The sequence below is a fragment of the Pelophylax lessonae genome (assembly GCF_965119305.1).
Source record: "Pelophylax lessonae genome assembly, chromosome: 3".
Lineage (NCBI taxonomy): Eukaryota > Metazoa > Chordata > Amphibia > Anura > Ranidae > Pelophylax > Pelophylax lessonae.
The window spans coordinates 278,331,787-278,351,433 of NC_138770.1; the positions used below are offsets into that span (position 1 = coordinate 278,331,787).

The 19,647-nt window shown below is 39.8% G+C and overlaps 1 protein-coding gene across 1 annotated transcript in view; it reads left to right on the forward strand.

Moving 5' to 3' along the window:
- LOC309549039 (actin-like protein 6A) overlaps positions 1 to 6,987 on the forward strand; it is a 57,170-nt gene extending 50,183 nt beyond the window's left edge. The window contains exons 12-14 of the mRNA XM_082248998.1: positions 754 to 849; positions 5,492 to 5,578; positions 6,556 to 6,987. Coding sequence (XP_082105124.1) covers positions 754 to 849; positions 5,492 to 5,578; positions 6,556 to 6,636 — 264 coding nt within the window. The 3' untranslated portion in view covers positions 6,637 to 6,987. The remainder of the gene's footprint in view (positions 1 to 753; positions 850 to 5,491; positions 5,579 to 6,555) is intronic.
- The last annotated feature ends 12,660 nt before the right edge of the window (positions 6,988 to 19,647 follow it).

The following is a 19,647-nucleotide window of genomic DNA, read 5'->3' on the forward strand; positions in this document are numbered from 1 at the left end:
CGTTTGATGTTGCTCCAGGCCTCCAAGGGCATAGAGTGGAGTGGGGGCCATCTTGCCTTCAGGAGAACTCATGATGTGCAGCACAGGGGATCCGATCATTTTCCTTGCTACCGGCGGCTCTGGTAAGCCGGGAAAACGACTAGGAAGCGGCGGGAGGGGGGTAGGCACCTCTCCCACCGCCAAAAAAAGTGATCCAGTGGCAGATCCATTGCTGGGACCACTTTTATATGAAAGAGGACCACCGGCCATGTAAGAAATAATCAGGGTTATGGCAGCCATAACTCCGGTATTTAACGTCAATGTAGCGACGTAAATACGCAGTGGGAGATCCGGAAGTAGTTAAAGTTCTTTACCTAATGTCTGACATTTCTCTTGTCAATTATTACATCACCATATCATTCTTCAGGCTTGTATGGATCTCAACATTCAAAACAACCATCTTTCGTCTAACTCAATCACTGTTCATTGTCTAAACCTCTCATCCATGATTCATCTGGTGCAATATGAAAAGCAGAAGTGCACAATCATGGAGTTAGACTATATGTATTAGACATTTTTTTTTTATAAGTTCACATGAACAGCAGATATTTAAAAAAAGTCATTACTTTTTGATACCACCTCATACATTGAAAATGATGGGCTTTAAGCAAATTGATAAGTACATTGCTACTCTTCAGTTGCTTGTGACCAAAATGATCAATGAATTTTAGAATGTCAAATGTTGCTATTTACCTTTTTGTCTTTTCTGAATAGGGATTGTATGGGAGTGTGATTGTAGCAGGAGGAAATACATTATTACAAGGATTTACTGACAGGCTTACAAGAGAACTCTCACAGAAAACCCCTCCGGTATGTACATTTTGATGATTGTTTGTTCTACTCTAGAAGTTTAGTAAAACCTTTGATGTTATTTAAAGCATTTCTAAACCCCAAAACTAAAATGTCCTTTATTGCAGCTTACCAATCCATGTGTGGTGCCTGCAATATTTTTATTTTGTCTTTTATTTTTATTTTTTAAACTGTTTTCACAAGGTAATCTTGCAATTAAAACGCTTCCTGCCTTGTGGTGGCTGTTATTCTGTTTCTTTGTAGTTTTTTTTGTACTCTACTTTAAAACCAAACTTTTTTTTTTAGTGTTAAAGAAAATGGGAAAGAGTTAAAAAAAAAAAAGAGTCTGTATGTATGTATATGTGTGTGTGTGTGTGTGTGTGTGTGTGTGTGTATATATATATATATATATATATATATATAGTGCCTTGCGAAAGTATTCGTCCCCCTTGAACTTTGCGACCTTTTGCCACATTTCAGGCTTCAAACATAAAGATATAAAACTGTAATTTTTTGTGAAGAATCAACAAGTGGGACACAATCATGAAGTTGAACGAAATTTATTGGATATTTCAAACTTTTTTAACAAATAAAAACCGGAAAAATTGGGCGTGCAAAATTATTCAGCCCCTTTACTTTCAGTGCAGCAAACTCTCGCCAGAAGTTCAGTGAGGATCTCTGAATGATCCAATGTTGACCTAAATGACTAATGATGATAAATAGAATTCACCTGTGTGTAATCAAGTCTCCGTATAAATGCACCTGCACTGTGATAGTCTCAGAGGTCCGTTTAAAGCGCAGAGAGCATCATGAAGAACAAGGAACACACCAGGCAGGTCCGAGATACTGTTGTGAAGTTTAATGCCGGATTTGGATACAAAAAGATTTCCCAAGCGTTAAACATCCCAAGGAGCACTGTGCAAGCGATAATATTGCAATGGAAGGAGTATCAGACCCTGCAAATCTACGAAGACCTGGCCGTCTCTCTAAACTTTCAGCTCATACAAGGAGAAGACTGATCAGAGATGCAGCCAAGAGGCCCATGATCACTCTGGATGAACTACAGAGATCTACAGCTGAGGTGGGAGACTCTGTCCATAGGACAACAATCAGTCGTATACTGCACAAATCTGGCCTTTATTTAAGAATGGCAAGAAGAAAGCCATTTCTTAAAGATATCCATAAAAAGTGTCGTTTAAAGTTTGCCACAAGCCACCTGGGTGACAAACAAACACGTGGAAGAAGGTGCTCTGGTCAGATGAAACCAAAATCGAACTTTTTGGCAACAATGCAAAACATTGTTTGGCGTAAAAGCAACACAGCTCATCACCCTGAACACACCATCCCCACTGTCAAACATGGTGGTTGCAGCATCATGGTTTGGCACTGCTTTTCTTCAGCAGGGACAGGGAAGATGGTTAAAATTGATGGGAAGATGGATGGAGCCAAATACAGGACCATTCTGGAAGAAAACCTGATGGAGTCTGCAAAAGACCTGAGACTGGGACGGAGATTTGTCTTCCAACAAGACAATGATCCAAAACGTAAAGCAAAATCTACAATGGAATGGTTCACAAATAAACATATCCAGGTGTTAGAATGGCCAAGTCAAAGTCCAGACCTGAATCCAATCGAGAATCTGTGGAAAGAACTGAAAACTGCTGTTCACAAACGCTCTCCATCCAACCTCACTGAGCTCGAGCTGTTTTGCAAGGAGGAATTGGCAAAAATGTCAGCCTCTCGATTTGCAAAACTGATAGAGACATACCCCAAGCGACTTACAGCTGTAATCGCAGCAAAAGGTGGCACTACAAAGTATTAAGGGGGCTGAATAATTTTGAACACACCCAATTTTTCAGTTTTTTATTTAACAAAGTTTGAAATATCCAATACATTTCGTTCCACTTCATGATTGTGTCCCACTTGTTGATTCTTCAAACAAAGATATAAAACTGTAATTTTTGTGAAGCCTGAAATGTGGCAAAAGGTCAAAGTTTAAGGGGGCCGAATACTTTCGCAAGGCACTGTGTGTGTATGTATGTAATATGTATGTGTGTATGTATGTATATATGTGTGTGTATGTGTATATGTATGTGTGTGTATATATATATATATATATATATATATAATCTCAATTATACACACAGTATCTCACAAAAGTGAGTACACCCCTCACATTTTTGTAAATATTTTATTATATCTTCATGTGACAACACTGAAGAAATGACACTTTGCTACAATGTAAAGTAGTGAGTGTACAGCTTGTATAACAGTGTAAATTTGCTGCCCCCTCAAAATAACTCAACATACAGCCATTAATGTCTAACAGTACACCCCTAAGTGAAAATGTCCAAATTGGGCCCAATTAGCCATTTTCCCTCCCTGGAGTCATGTGACTTGTTAGTGTTACAAGGCCACAGGTGTGAATGGGGAGCAGCTGTGTTAAATTTGGTGTTATCACTCTCACTCTCTCATACTGGTCACTGGAAGTTCAACATGGCACCTCGTGGCAAAAAACTCTCTGTGGATCTGAAAAATCCACAAAAGATGGCCTAGGCTATAAGAAAATTGTCAAGACCCTGAAACTGTCACCATTTTTCTAGGTAAATATTTCTAAAGGTGCTATATTGTCATGAAATTTTTACACATATTGGTAACAACCCATGCAATCCACACATACAAAGAAACCAAAACAAATACATTCAGAAATTAAGCCATGTGTAATAAAAATGAGTATTGCACAAAGGGAGGTGCAAAAAGGCATGGGAAGCCAAGACACAAGCTAAAATCTATCAGTAAAAAAAAAAAAAGCAATCCTGTCTCTTGTCAGTGCAAATTAATATCAGCTAGTTCAGTCTTAGCGGTTGGCCTAAAAAAAAAGGTTACCAAGGTGTCACACAAGAAACCTCTCATGATGGGTAACGACCAGGTGCTCCTTGCAAGATTTTTGACAGGGGAGTGAAAAGAATTATCAGAAGAGTTGTCCAAGAGCCACGGGCCACTTGTGGAGAGCTTCAGAAAGACCTGGAATTAGCAGGTACAATTGTTTCAAAGAAAACAATATGTAATGCCCTCAACTGTTATAGTCTGTATTCATGCTTACCACGCAAGACTCAATTTATGAAGAAAAAGCATGTTGAAGCTCTTTTAAAGTTTGCTACACAACGTTTAGACGAGCCTGTGAAATACTGGGAAAATATATAGTCTGGTCAGATGAGACCAATACTGAACTCTTTGGATGCCATAATACACACCATGTTTGGAGGTCAAATGGCACTGCACATCACCCCAAAACCACCATACCAACAGTGAAGTTTGGAGGTGGGAGCATCATGGTGTGGGGCTGTTTTTCAGCATACAGTACTGGCAAACTTCATATTATTGAAGGAAAGATGAATAGAAGAATTTACCAAGTCATTCTTGATAAAAATCTGCTGCCCTCTACCAAGATGATGAAGATGAAATAAAATAAGGGTGGACATTTCAGCCAGACCATGATCCCAAACAAAACGCCACGGAAACTTTTAATTGATTTCAAAGATAGATAATAAAGCTGCTATAATGGCCCAGCCAATCACCTTGAATTTAATAGAATTTAATAGAAAACCTATGGAAAGAACTAAAGATCAGAGTTTATAGAAGAGGCCCACTGAACCTTCAAGATTTGAAGACTGTGTGGAAGAATGGGCCAAAATCACACCTGAGCAATGAATGTGACTAGTTTCTCCATACAGGAGGTGTCTCAAAGGTGTCATTTCTAACTCATTTGTTTTGGTTTCTTTGTATGTATGGATTGCATGGGTTGTTACCCACATGTGGTGAAAATTTCATGTCAATAGCACCTAGCATATATTTATCTAGAAAAATGGTGACATGTTCAATACTTTTTTTTACCCACAGTGTGTTTATATACACTATATTTTCAAAAGTATTGGGATACCTTCCCTTGCACGCACATGAACTTTAATGGCATCTTAGTCAGAGTTGGCCAGCCCTTTGCAGCTATAACAGCTTCAACTCTTCTGGGAAGGCTGTCCACAAGGTTTAGGAGTGTGTCTATGGGAATGTTTGACCATTCTACCAGGAGCACATATGTGAGATCAGGCACTATGTTGAGAGAAGGCCCTGTTTCATCGGGTTGGGGTCAGGACTGTGCAGGCCAGTTAAGTTCCTCCACCCCAAACTCGCTTATCCGTGTCTTTATGGACTTTTATGAATCTACATCGCGTGTGTGCGTGTAGTTATTTTTTATTATTTTTTTTTTGTCTGCCTGCAGTAGAATTTATTTTTTTGGAACATCACTTGTACTATTTAGGGTCCTTATTTACTTAAGTACATGTGATGTTTCCGTTCCTTTTTAATACTTTTGCAGACATTTCTAAAGTTCTGTTTATAACTTTGTCATTATAGGGTACCAAGTGTACATTAGGATTTAAAAAAAATAAAATAATTCAAACTATTAGGTTTCACCATAACAAAATTTAAAACTTAAAGGGGGTCTGAATACTTTATGAATGCACTGTATAAGAATCTGTATTTACCAATATGTTTCAAATTAGAATGTTGTTAAGACTGATTGGGCTTTTAACCTACCGGTATTATTGTAACATTTTTAGTATATTTATTACCGCATGTATCTTTTTTTTTTTTTCCCCCCCCCCAGAGCATGAGGTTAAAATTGATTGCAAATAACACAACAGTGGAAAGGCGGTTTAGTTCATGGATTGGTGGTTCTATCCTTGCTTCTTTGGTGAGTGTTTAAGTGGAGACTGGGTTTTTCCCACAGATGGGCTTTCTTATTATGGTTAGGATCATAGTCAAAAGCGTGTAGTGGCTTTCCTAAATTACTTTGCAATATGCATACACATTTATTGTGTGTGTGTGTGTATATGTATGTATGTATATGTGTGTATGTATGTATGTATATGTGTGTATATATATATATATATATATATATATATATATATATATATATATATATATATATATATATATATATGTATGTGTGTGTATATATATATATATATGTATGTGTGTGTATATATATTAATTATACACACAGTATCTTACAAAAGTGAGTACACCCCTCACATTTTTGTAAATATTTTATTATATCTTCATGTGACAACACTGAAGACATGACAATTTGCTACAATGTAAAGTAGTGAGTGTACAGCTTGTTTAGCAGTGTACATTTTCTGTGCTCTCAAAAAAACTCAACACACAGCCAATAATGTCTAAACCATTGGCAGCAAAAGTGAGTACACCCCTAAGTGACAATATCCAAATTGGGCCCAATTAGTCATTTTCCCTCCCCGTTGTTATGTGACTCATTAGTGTTACAAGGTCTCAGGTGTAAATGGGGAGCAGGTGTGTTGAATTTGGTGTTATCGCTCTCACTCTCTGATATTGGTCACTGGAAGTTCACCATGGCACCTCATGGCAAAGAACTCTCTGACCATCTGAAAAAATAATTGTTGCTGTACATAAAGATGGCCTAGGCCAGTAATGTATATATAATAGGCAGGCAAGCAATGTCTTGTCTATGATTGATTGGCATTAAACCTTGTCAGACCATTTTAGGCTTTTCAAATACAAAAAAAGAAACCTCCTGCTAAAAGTAATAGTTGCCTACAATGTGCACACTGTAGTTATGAACTGTATCTTCATGGATGATTTTGCTTTCAATTTGACTGATTTGCTGATAATTTTTTATTTTTTTCACAGGGAACCTTCCAACAGATGTGGATTTCCAAACAGGAGTATGAAGAAGGAGGAAAGCAGTGTGTGGAGAGAAAGTGCCCTTAACCTGTTACAGACCTTTACTCTCTTCTTGTGCCCTTTTCTAAAATAGCTTTAGTGTACTCAGGAAACCCATGGACTTCTTTTGTAGTTGATATTTTTTTTTTTCTTTCCCCTGACTCCTCAATAGACATTTGTCAGGTTGCCAGACACATGCATACAACATGCATGTGTTTCCAAGCAATAACCTCTATTTTTTTAAGCCTCTCTTGAAGCTCCCTTCCTCCTTTTTTTTTTTTTTTTTTTTTTTTAAGTGCAGTTTCCGAAGACAATGATATATAGTAAGATTTGTTGGCCACAGGAATTAGTTTAGAACGCCAGCCTAAATGATTTTGTAATAAAATATTTAAAATGTTATTGCAGTTTTTTTTTAAGCGTATCGTTGAACATGCTAATGAATTGTTGGATATTAAAGTCACTGCCTAAACCTAGACTGATGACTGCTCTTATTTATTGTAGAAAACATAATATCGAGATTGGCAACTCTAGGCAATGGCTAAACTCCCAAAGCTTGAACATTGAAGCTTTGTTAAACAAAACACAAGTCCAATTTTTTTTTTTTTTATTTCTTTTTATTAAGATTTTCACATTATACTTAACAAATAAAGTATAAAACAATACAACCTTAAAGGCAGAGTAAGTAAAGATATACCACCTGAAGCGGAGCCCCCAGGTTATGACACAGTTTCTAGACTAGACATAAAAAAACTCTCTAAGACCAGAAAAATGGAAAGATACCTCCCCCCTCCCTCCCTCGTGCTTCCTTCCCTCCCTAGTCCTTCCTTCCCTTTCTCCCTAGTCCTTCTCACCCTCAACCCAAACCAGCTCGACCCACAACTGAAAAGATACAAATATGATCAACTTTCAGGATGTAAAGTGCACCAGATATCTTGAATATGTGTGTACCGTTTCACTATGAGCCTTCCCGTCTTTTGTATTAAAAGGCATGTGTCCCTCCCAACTAGGTCTGCAGCTAATATGGACTATCCAGCCCTGTTATTATATCTCAAGATATCATTCCTGATGTAGGTTACTACCCCACAGCAGATGTTGTTAAGCCATGACTGCCATACTTTATCAATTTTCTTTCCACATCCCCTGGATATATATGTTGCCCTATAAACTAGTCCCTTCCAAAAAAGAGATGGAGGGGCTAACTTTTTTCCAGTGCAGAAGTATGGCTTTCCTTCCATAAAACAGCAGAATATTTAGATGTGCAACAGATGGCAACACCTCCTCCACTAAGCCCAGTAGACAAAACCCGGGCTGACAGTGGAACAGGGACCTACTTTCATTAGACATAATGATATTGACCTACTAAAACGGAAGAGTGCAAAATCTGATGTCGCTGTGCATGGTAGCCAATCAGCTTCTAACTTCAGCTTGTTAAGCTTTGGCAAAAAACCTGGAAGCTGATTGGTTTCTATGCAGAGTTGCACCAGATTTTGCACTCTCCAGTTTTAGTAAATCAACCCCAAAATGCTTCAACTTGTCCTTGCAGCCTATAGTAAAATGGCATTATTATTGGTTACATTTACAGAAAAGAATCCTGTTTTTAGCAGCGTGGCCTGGTCCTGTGTTTTAATCTATGTAAACTGTTTTCTGGACACCACAACAGGGTGTTTAAATGTGCACTGAGCTGACTTAGTAATTTGTCTCTGGGAGTAGGTCTTTCAGAGCACAGCAGGGTATATTGATAGAAACAGGATTTCAGCAAAAGTTACAATCCTATTGGCTCACAAGCTCTCAGCAAAAGTTACAATCCTATTGGCTCACAAGCTCAAGACCAATCAATTAAATGATTATACTAGCACCTATACAAGGCTTTAGATCGGGGAACTAGGTGTACAAGACAGATGCTGGAATGTAGAATATTTTATTTGGTGTGTACCTTTTCAAAATTGGATCCTTGTGATATTTTATGTTTAATCTGTTTTTTATTAAAAGTTATTGCACATACAAATAGTACAAAATAGAACATATCCTTTTAAAGATAGGTCATTACATACCTCATGTAATCCATCTAGACGGCATTATGGATCCAAATCAAGGAAAGTGAACAGAAGTGTTCTATATGTGTCATGGTATAAGAATCTGATTTTGAAGTATATGTGGAAAATATAATGAAATCAAAAGAAGGGGCTTTGTGAATTATAAATGATTAAAAAGGGCAGTTTCTGAATTATAAATAGAATGAGTATACAGTGCCTCAAGCTGTTTACTGCAAATATAAATAACTTTCAAAAAATATGACTGGCTTACAGCTAGTGAAAACCTAAAATTCAGGATCTCAGAAAATTAGAATAATTGCTATATGACACATTGGGAATAGGTCTCTCTCCTACTCCCTTCTCATGGAGACTTAATGACTCCCTATTAGCCAATCCGATAGACTCTCAGGAACTCTCCGATTCCATATCCGAATTTTTTAGATTAAACCCTACTGTGGACACCTCAATCCCAAACACATGGGTCACTCACAAGGCCTATATAAGAGGTAAATTAATCTCGTTAGCAGTTAGAAAAAAACGTGCACGTACCGCTAAGATTCAAGATCTCACCAGGGAATTACAATTATTGTATAGAAACCATATTACATTACATGATCAATCCACCAGGCTATTAATTGACCAAAAGAGAATAGAATTAAATAACATTCTCTCAGATAATGCAGAGAAATCCCTCAGACACTCAAGATCCAAATTCCTACTATATGGTAATACCGCTTCCACAATGCTGGCAAGGAAATTGAACCAGACGTTAAAACCTCCACGCGTATATAAATTAAATACATCATCAGGAATGACCACTTCTCATCCCAAGGAGGTTTTGAGCATTTTTGAAAAATCTTATTCTACACTACTTTCCTCCCCCCCCCCCCCCCCCCCCGACGCCACACCAATACACTCTCAAACCTGGTTTGATGAAATCCCTATCCCATCACTCTCTCCCTCGGATATAGAGCAGTTAAATGCCCCCATTACAGAAACTGAAGTAACTAATATGATTAAATCCCTTCGTAATTCATCTGCACCGGGCCCAGATGGCTTCAGTGCTTCATACTATAAAAAGTTTACTCCTATTCTATCCCCTAAACTTACAATACTTTTTAATCACATACTTAAGGGCAACGACTTCCCAGAAGAAATGTCCCTAGCAAACATGACTCCCCAAACCGAACAAGGATCTTTCTAGCCCCCAAAACTTTAGGCCAATTTCGATTATTAACAACGACCTTAAATTATTCAGTAAAATCCTCGCTTCTAGATTATCCCAAATTATCCCAAAACTCATCTCATCATCGCAGTCAGGATTTATCCCCAACCGTCAAATTTCGGATAACATCCGACTTGCATGCAACATTATACAAGGCGCAAATTTATCTAAAAAACAATTGGTACTATTAGGACTGGACATACACAAAGCTTTTGACAGTGTCACTTGGAGCTATCTTGGAAAATTACTTCCCAGATTCGGCTTCTCTAACGAGTTTCTAAATGGCTTTTCTGCTCTATATAAAAATCCTAAAACGAGAATTAAGATCCCGGGCTGTAACTCATCTTTCTTCCCTTTGGGCAGGGGCACAAGACAGGGCTGCCCCTTATCACCACTTCTATTTGCCCTTGCCATTGAACCGCTCTCGATTGCGATTAAAAGACATACTGGAATTTCAGGATATAGAAAGAACTCAGAGACATTCAAACTAAACTTATATGCTGATGACGCTCTCATGTACATACCAGACCCTTTCACCACATTACCCAATCTATTGAATACTTTAGAAAGCTTTGCAGGAATCTCAGGTCTTAGCATCAATTTATCCAAATCGGTAGCCCTACCAATTAACTTCTCAGAGTCCGACACCCTACATCTGAAGACCCTTTTCCCGTTTGTCTGGGCCTCTGAGAAGATTTCATATCTGGGAATAAAACTTAATAAAAATTACAATTCTATTTTTCAATCCAACTATCCTCCGTTGCTTGCCAAGATACGAGGTATGCTCCAAATGTGGTCCTCATAACCGCTATCTTTTCTAGGTAAGATCACAGCGATCAAAATGACCATTCTTCCTAAATTTATATACCTGTTCCGTGCACTTCCCATTTACCTTACCAAAGCATACATCACCAAGTTACAATCTATAATCAATAAATTCGTTTGGGGCAACATAAAACCCAGGTATGCAGCGAGCATACTATATCATCACCAACGTACTGGAGGTCTGGGCCTTCCTAATATATGGTTTTACTATATTAGTAGTAGATTGGCCCAAATGGCCCATTGGCACGATCGTTCCTCAGATCTGCCTTGGATTAACTGTGAGGAAAACTCAGTCGCCCCCATACTACTTAGCAGGGCTACTATGGGACCACATAGTCCCTATACGCAAAATCTCCTCCCGTAATAAAATCGTTTCTGACGCTCTCAGGATGTGGAGACTTGTCATCAAAAAATGGTCCTTCGCATCTCATCCCCCTCTCGGCACCTCCTTTCAGATTTTCTGAAGCATTTATTACCCCCGAGAGATTCGCATGGTGGTCCGGAAATAATTTGACTTCATTACTAGACTTATATGATGGTGGGACTTTCCCCTCTTTTGAGTCGTTACTACACACCAAAAATATCCCACTATCGGAAAAGCTCAATTATGACCTTATCAAAAACTTCTTTGAATCACACTACCCTAAGCCTTCAGGATCTCCTCTCAGCACATATGAACATATTTGTCTAAAAGATCTCTCAAGTAGGGGACATATCTCTACAATATATTCCTCACTTAACAATTGTGATCTGGATACAAAACCTGGTTACATGGTTAAATGGGAGTCGTAACTACAGACTGCTATATCAATAGCCGACTGGCGAGACATGTGGATAAATATGTGTAAGACAACCAAATCCCTAGGAGTGAGGGAAACGGCTATTAAAATATTCACGATATGGTATTATACCCCCAAAAAATTGAATAAATTCTACCCCGAGGTCTCCCCAAATTGTTTCAGAGGTTGTAATGAAGTGGGCTCTCTGATACATATTTTCTGGGAATGCCCCAAAATTAAAAATGTCTGGCAGGAAGTATTCAATCTAATAGAGAGAGTTACAGGATGTAAATTTCTACTCTTGCACCTGCAATGTCTACTTTTCGAAAATATTCCAGAAATCACTACAGATCTCACACGCCTAACACATACCATTTGCATCGCAATGTTATGGGTTATCTCCAAACACTGGAAAGAAACTTTCATACCCTTTGATCAGGTCATCAGTAGAATAGAAGATATAAGACTAATGGAACAATACCATCACACCATCACAAACACTAAGATCAAATTTGATCAAAAATGGACTCCTTGGTACATATACAAATGTTCCCTAACCACATGAATATCACATCAACTTAACCAATCAACATATGTTGTCTGTACAATTACTTGATATCTCTGTTTTCCACCACACCATACCCATGGTTTATGTTAGTTGGACGCCTCTCACTGAGGCGAAAGAGGTAATCTACATATTGACGATTTCCCACGTATTCTGTTAACTTGCTCACTCTACTCTTGGATATTTTATCATTCTTACAACGCTATATTTCCATCAAGAACGGATATACATCTTATATTTTGTTTAATTATTGTTTCTTTTTTATCGCTTGTATGCTTTTTCACATGCCTATTACTTAAAATGTTTTATTGATGAAACACCTTTATGTAAATTTTACATTTACCATACTATTTGTATTGAATATATTTTTCAATAAAAGTTTATAATCAAAAAAAAAAAAAAAAGAAAATTAGAATATTACAGAAGACCAATAAAAAAAGGATTTTTTAATACAGAAAGTTTGGCTTACGGAAAAGCATGTCCATGTACAGTATAGCTTGCACTAAATACTTGGTCGGGGCTCCTTTTTGCATGAATTTCTGTATCAATGCGCCGTGGCATGGAGGCGATCAGCCTGTGGCACTGCTGAGGTGTTATGGAAGCCCAGGTTTCTCTGATAGTGGCTTTCAGCTCATCTGCATTGTTGGGTCTGGTGTTTCTCATCTTCCTCTTGACAATACCTCACAAATTCTCTATGGGGTTTGTCAAGCAAGTTTGCTGGCCAATCGAACAAAGTGATACTATGATCATTAAACCAGGTATTGGTACTTTGGGCAGGTTCCAAGTCCTGCTGGAAAATTAAATCAGGATCTCTATAAAGCTGGTCAGCAGAGGGCATCATGAAGTGCTCTAGAATTTGCTAGTAGAGGGCTGCGGTAACTTTGGGCTTGATAAAACACAGTAGACCAACACCAGCAGATGACCGGCCTCTTGTGGAGAGCGTATGCAGCCAGTTCCTGGAGGATGAAGGAATTGATACCATTAAATGAACCCCCTGCTTATCTGACCTAAATCCAATAGAACACCTCTGGAACATTATGTTTCGGTCCATCTGACGCCGCCAGGTTCCACCTCAGTTTGTTCAGGAACTCAGTGATGCCCTGGTCCTGATCTGGGAGGAAATACCCCAGGATACCATCCGTTGTCTTATTAGGAGCATGCCCCAATGTTGTCAGGCATGCATACAAGCACATGGGGGCCTTACAAACTACCGAGTACCATTTTGAGTTGCTGCAATGAAATTTCAGCAAAATAGACTAGTCTCGTGCATCATTTTTCCATTTATTTTTGGGGTGTCTGAATTCAGACCTCTGTAGGTTAATAATTTAAATTTCTATCAAACGATGTGGTATCCTTTCCTTCCTAACACATTACCCAGTCCATAATAGTAGAGATATCCAGCATGAGATTTTTTCCCATTGAGATCTGATGTGTTTTCAAAGTGTTCCTTTAATATTTTTTGAGCAGTGTATATATAAATCTCCAGTGAGAAATTGATTGCAACTGCAATATAAGGCCAATTACATTCTGACAGGACTAGACAATGGTAAGCAAGCAAACAATGGATACGAAGAAAACGAGTAAGGGAAGAGGAGAGGGACAAAGGGAAGGGAAGAGAGCAGAGAGGAAGGAAAAAAGGGGGGAGGGTAAAGGGAGACCTGAACCTGGAGCCTAACACCCCCCCAAGAGAGTTTTCACTTATTGCCTAGCATATAAACAGTTGAGTGATAGTAGAATTAGAGAAGGGCTCTAAAGAGAAGTATGTGGTGAATTCTGAGGAATATCTAAAATAATTCCACACAGTCCATGTAATACTGTAACTGTCTGATTTGTCATTTTCCATGTGAAGTACTACAGGCTCAGTCAAAAAGAGGAGGGGGTGCTTGGTTTATACCAGTTTCTGGATATAACAGAACATACTGCAGCTAAAAAGCGGAGGATATTCTGCTTAAACCGCTAAATTAGAGGATCATTAGGAATCCGATCTCAGACCAGTTTATGATACAGTTGAAGGATTTTGTCCCAGAATTGGGTAATTAATGGGCAAGTCCTCCATATACAGTGGATATAAAAAGTCTACACACCCCTGATAAAACGTCAGGTTTCTGTGATGTGAAAAAATGAGACAAAGATAAATCATTTCAGAACTTTTACCACCCTTAATGTGACCTATAAACTGTACAACTCAATTGAAAAAAAAAAAAAAAAAAAAAAAACTGAAATGTTTTTGGGGGAAATAAAAAAAACTAAAATAATGTGGTTGCATAAGTATGCACACCCTCTTATAACTGGGGATGTAGCAGTGTTCAGATTTAAGCAATCACATTCAGACTCATGTTAAATAGGAGTCAGTACACACCTGCCATCATTTAAAGTGCCTCTGATTAACCCCAAATAAAGTTTAGCTATCCTAGTAGGTCTTTCCTGACATTTTCTTAGTCGCATCCTACAGCAAAAGCCTTGGACTGGAGAGAGCTTCCAAAACATCAGAGGAATCTCATTGTTAAAAGGTATTAGTCAGGAGAAGGGTACATAAGAATTTTCAAGGCATTAGAAATACCATGGAACACAGTGAAGACAATCATCATCATTAAGTGGAGAAAATATGGCACAACAGTGACATTACCAAGAATTGGATGTCCCTCCAAAATTGATAAGACGAGAAGAAAACTCGTCAGGAGGCTGCCAAGAGGCCTACAGCAACAATAAAGGAGCTGCAGGAATTTCTGGCAAGTATTGGCTGTGTGGTACATGTGACAACAATCTCCCGTATTCTTCATATGTCTGGCAAGACGGAAGCATTTTCTTATGAAGAAAAACATCCAAGCCCGGCTAAATTTTTCAAAAACACATCTGAAGTCTCCAAAAAGTATGTGGGAAAATAGTCTATGGTCTGATGAAACCAAGGTTGAACTTTTTGGCCAGAATTCCAGAAGATATGATTGGTGCAAAAACAACACTGCACTTCACCAAAAGAACACCATACCCACAGTGAAGCATGGTGGTGGCAGCACCATGCTTTGGGAACTGTTTTTCTTCAGGCGGAGCAGGGGCCTTAGTCAAAGTAGAGGGAATTATGAACAGTTCCAAATACCAGTCAATATTGGCACAAAACCTTCAGGCTTCTGCTAGAAAGCAGAACATGAAGAGGAACGTCATCTTTTAGCATGACAACGACCCAAAACATACATCCAAATCAACAAAGGAATGACTTCACCAGAAGAAGATTAAAGTTTTCGAATGGCTCAGCCAGAGCCCAGACCTGAATCTGAGTTAAAATCTGTGGGGTGATCTGAAGAGGGCTGTGCACAGGAGATGCCCTCACAATTTGACAGATTTAGAGTTTGGGCAAATATTGCCAAGTCAAGATGCTAATAGACTCATACCCAAAAAGACTGAGTGCTGTAATAACATCAAAAGGTGCTTTAACATAGTATTAGTTTAAGGGAGTGCACGCTTATGCAACCACATTATTTTATTTTTTTTTATTTTTACTTCCTTCCACCTAAAAGATTTCAGTTTGTTGTTTAACTGGGTTGTACAGTTTATAGGTCACATTAAGGGTGGAAAAAGTTCTGAAATTATTTATCTTTGTCTGATTGTTTTTTTACACCACAACAACCTAGCATTTTACCAGGGGTGTGTAGACTTTTTATATCAACTGTATGTATCATAGTCCTTGGGGAGTTCATGCACCTCCAGCAGACGATGGTATAGAGACATCAATGTTATGCAGGCCCGAAGGGCATCCATACCATCTAAATAAGGAGGATACTGCAAAAACTGTCCTGAATGGTTTCAACCCTTTTCCGCTCCTAAAAAATAAGTTCACTGCAACATGATTTGTTTCTTATCACTGTACAGTATATGTCAGCATACTAAACAGTACACTACAAAACAACGTAAAGTCGGAAATCTCTCAACAACATGAGACCAGAATAGGACTTTAACTCTGTGTCCTTTTTTTTTTTTTTTATTAATGTCATGGCTATTTCCCGGGGAACAGACCATTCTTATTGTTTTGAGACAGCCAGGGCCAGATCTAGGGAGGTGCTGAGGTGGACTGTGCCCCTATAGATTTCAGCCATGTCCCCTCAGGCTGCTATTGACACAATGCTTAGTGCTGTGAGTTCCTCCTCCCTGCACTGCCACTCAGAGCTCTCCAGGTCCTCCCAGATAGGGCCTGCTGTGCACACTTCTCCTGAGCCCCAGCACAAAGCTGCCTGATGCAGCTGCACTATTGTTGACAGCTTAAGCCTAGTACACACGCAATGAATTTCCGCCGACCGGTCGTTCGTCTTTTGTCCAGAGTGGTGTCTGTTGGTTGGAATGTGCTTTCTAGACTGCACACAAATTTTGTCCTCTGACAGAATTCTACTTCAGAAGTGATGTCATGTGTTGGTTTGCTTTCTTTGTGTTCTTTCTTCTCTGAGCATGCCCAGTCTTGCTCATTAGATTTTTCCCTGTCGAAATCTGTACTGACTGCACGAAAATTGGACGTGTTTTGACGGTGGACAAAAATTTTATAGCCTGCACACCAGAATTTTTTTGGCCGAAAAGTCGGAGTCGGCTTTCGAGAGCACCATACTAACAAGCCGAAAATCGGCAGATCGGTCGTCGGACAAAAATTCCCGGCCGAATTTCGGCGCGTGTGTACGAGGCTTTAGACTCCACTATAATTATGGGAGATTATTCTGCTCATCAGCTATCTGATGTGCGAGGAGGATTAGCTCAGCTGTGCTGCCAGCAGTGTCAGTGCTTGCCCTGGATGCCAAGGACTAGTGGCATCTGTGACAAAGGGAGATGCAAGAGGAAGAAATGGCAGGGCTAGGGTTATTCTGGTTTGACTTGTGATTATAGATACAGAAAGCCACATTGGGCAGTTTGTAAAAATCCTGCTTAATTGTTCCATTCACATGGGCATGGAACACATAGTGATTCCAACAGCTATCACTGCAGATAATCACTGGCTGTCATTAAAGTGTACGGGCTCAGTGGGGGCAGGTAGTTGCCCACAGGTGTCAAAAAGCAGCAGCAGGATTCAGCAGATTCCTGGTTAAAGTCACCCTCCTGTTTCAGTGGGCACTGTAGGGTATATTTATGATAACCAATATTTAGTGTTTGTGATAACTCAAGGGAAAACCTTTACAGGACATCGTAGATTAGAGGACCTATCAAAAAACCTGTCGATAAGTAATAAATAAATACCAACAATGAGGAGTAGTGTAGACCTCTTAAGGAGCTACAAGCATGAATGGTGGTTGACAGATTAAAATGTCTAAAAGTACTTACTATGCCCACAGGTCCAACTAGGTGTCAGGGTAACCCAGGCAAAATATAAAGGTGGAAGAGGGTGATACAATGACTACAAGTTAAACAGGGAAAAAATAATAGTCTGTACTCCAAACATTACCTCCTCCACTATCGTAGCTAGGTCCTTATATGCTCCTCGGGTAGAAGAACACCGGTGTGCAGAGTCACCCTGGCCAAATGGCTCTGAATTGTGCAGGCACAGATAGCAGGACCCACAAAGAAGCAGCCGACCCTCGCTGCCGCCATGCTGGAAAGGGACAGTGCAAGAACTAAGAGCGGGGAGTCCCAGGCACACAAGGGCGGTCAAAAAACAAGACATTCTGATGCCAAATAACCTGACCAACATTAGGCCAGGCTCCTCACTAAATACAAAGCCCCTGAACGCCTGCCAAATGAGAATAAGGGGGGAAAGATCTGGGGTCCCAGCCAATTGACCCCAGGGTTCAAGGAGGGAAAACAAACAAGCCTCATTAGAGCCCAAAATGCCAAAGTCAGTGTAATAAAATGAAAGGGAGCCCTTTACCAAGTGATTGCTCCGTCCAATGACGGAGCAATCAGTTGTCAACAAACCGGAGCATGTCCAGGTTCAGTTCTCTCCTCTCCTTGCACGCTCGGTAAAGCGTGCGAGGAGAAGAGGGAGGCTGCAGCACCGCTCATCCCCTGCCTCCTCCATGCCTCAATCATACCTCAGTCATGCCTCAATCATGCTCATCCATGCCTCAATCATGTCCATCCATGCCTCAATCATACCTCAGTCATGCCTCAAAAATGCCCATCCATGCCTCAATCATACCTCAGTCATGCCCATCCATGCCTCAATCATGCCAATCTGTGCCTCAATCATTGCTATCCCTGCTTCAATCATGCCTCATTCGTGCCCATCCATGCCTCATCTGTACCAACCCATGCCTCATCTGTGCCCACTTATGCCACCTCAGTGCTCATTTGTGGCTAATCCATGCCACATCAGTGCTCATCCGTGCCACATCTGTGCCGCATCAGTGCTCATCCGTGCCACATCCATGCTGCGTCAGTGATCATCCGTGCCACATCCATGTCACATCAGTGCTCACCCATGCCACATCCATGCCATGTCAGTGCTCATCCATGCCACATCAATGCAACATCAGTGCTCATCCATGCAAATCCATGCCACATCCATGTTCACGTCAGTGCTCATCCATGCCACGTCAGTGATCATCCGTGCCATATCCATGTCACGTCAGTGATCATCCGTGCCACATCCATGCCATGTCAGTGCTCATCCATGCCTTATCCATGCCACATGAGTGCTCATCCGTGCCACATCCATGCCCCATGAGTGCTCATCCGTGCCACATACATGCCATGTCAGTGCTCATCCGTGCCACATCCGTGCAACATCCATGCTCATCTGTGCCTCATCTGTGCCACATCAGTGCTCATCTGGGCCACATCCATGCCACATCAGTACTCATCCGTGTCACATCAGTGCCACCGCAGTGCTTATCAGTGCCCTGCTGTGCAATGGGTACTCAGCAAATGACGTGCTCTCTGAATGTTGGGCCTCTGTTTGTGGCCAGGCTGTGTAAAAGTCTCACAGATGTGGTATTGCCATACTCAGGGGGAGTAGCAGAATGTATATTGGGGTGTCATTTTTGCTATGTACATGCTATAAGGTGCATGTACATAGCAAAAATGGTATGCAATAAGGTAAAAAATGTTTAGACTTTACAACATTTTTAAACCAATAATGTCCTGTGTTGTGACTGGTTTAGAGCCTCCTACCCTTTTTTTTTTTTTTTTCAGATAGATTTTTATTTAATTTTTAGACAAAAATAAACATAGCCCAGATAACAACAACTGAAATATAGAATCAAATCAACTTTCCAGTATAACAGTCACAACGAACAGAGAATATTCACTTAGATTGAGAACATACAAAGAGATAAAACATACAATGTGTAAAAGCATCATAGGAATTCGAAAGAGTGTACCCATGGGACCGTAATAGCCTGTGAATTACAGTAGTGGTGAAGCATTGTTAAAGTATGTGCACCAGGGGAGCCAGTCCAGGGATGTTTTAGCTATTCTCCCATCTTTAGCAGCCATAATATGCTCATAAATGAACATCTCATTGACCAGATTGGTTAATTTCCTCACTTCTGGGACGTCATTCGTTTTCTATTTTCTCATTATTATTGCCCTAGCTGCATAAAGAATGTGCATACATATCAGTCTAGTAGAGGCATGGATAGAGTCGGATCCTATACTCAAAATAGCCAAGGCCAGATTTGGCCTAAGAATACATCCTGTGACGCCGGAAATTAGTTTAAAGGT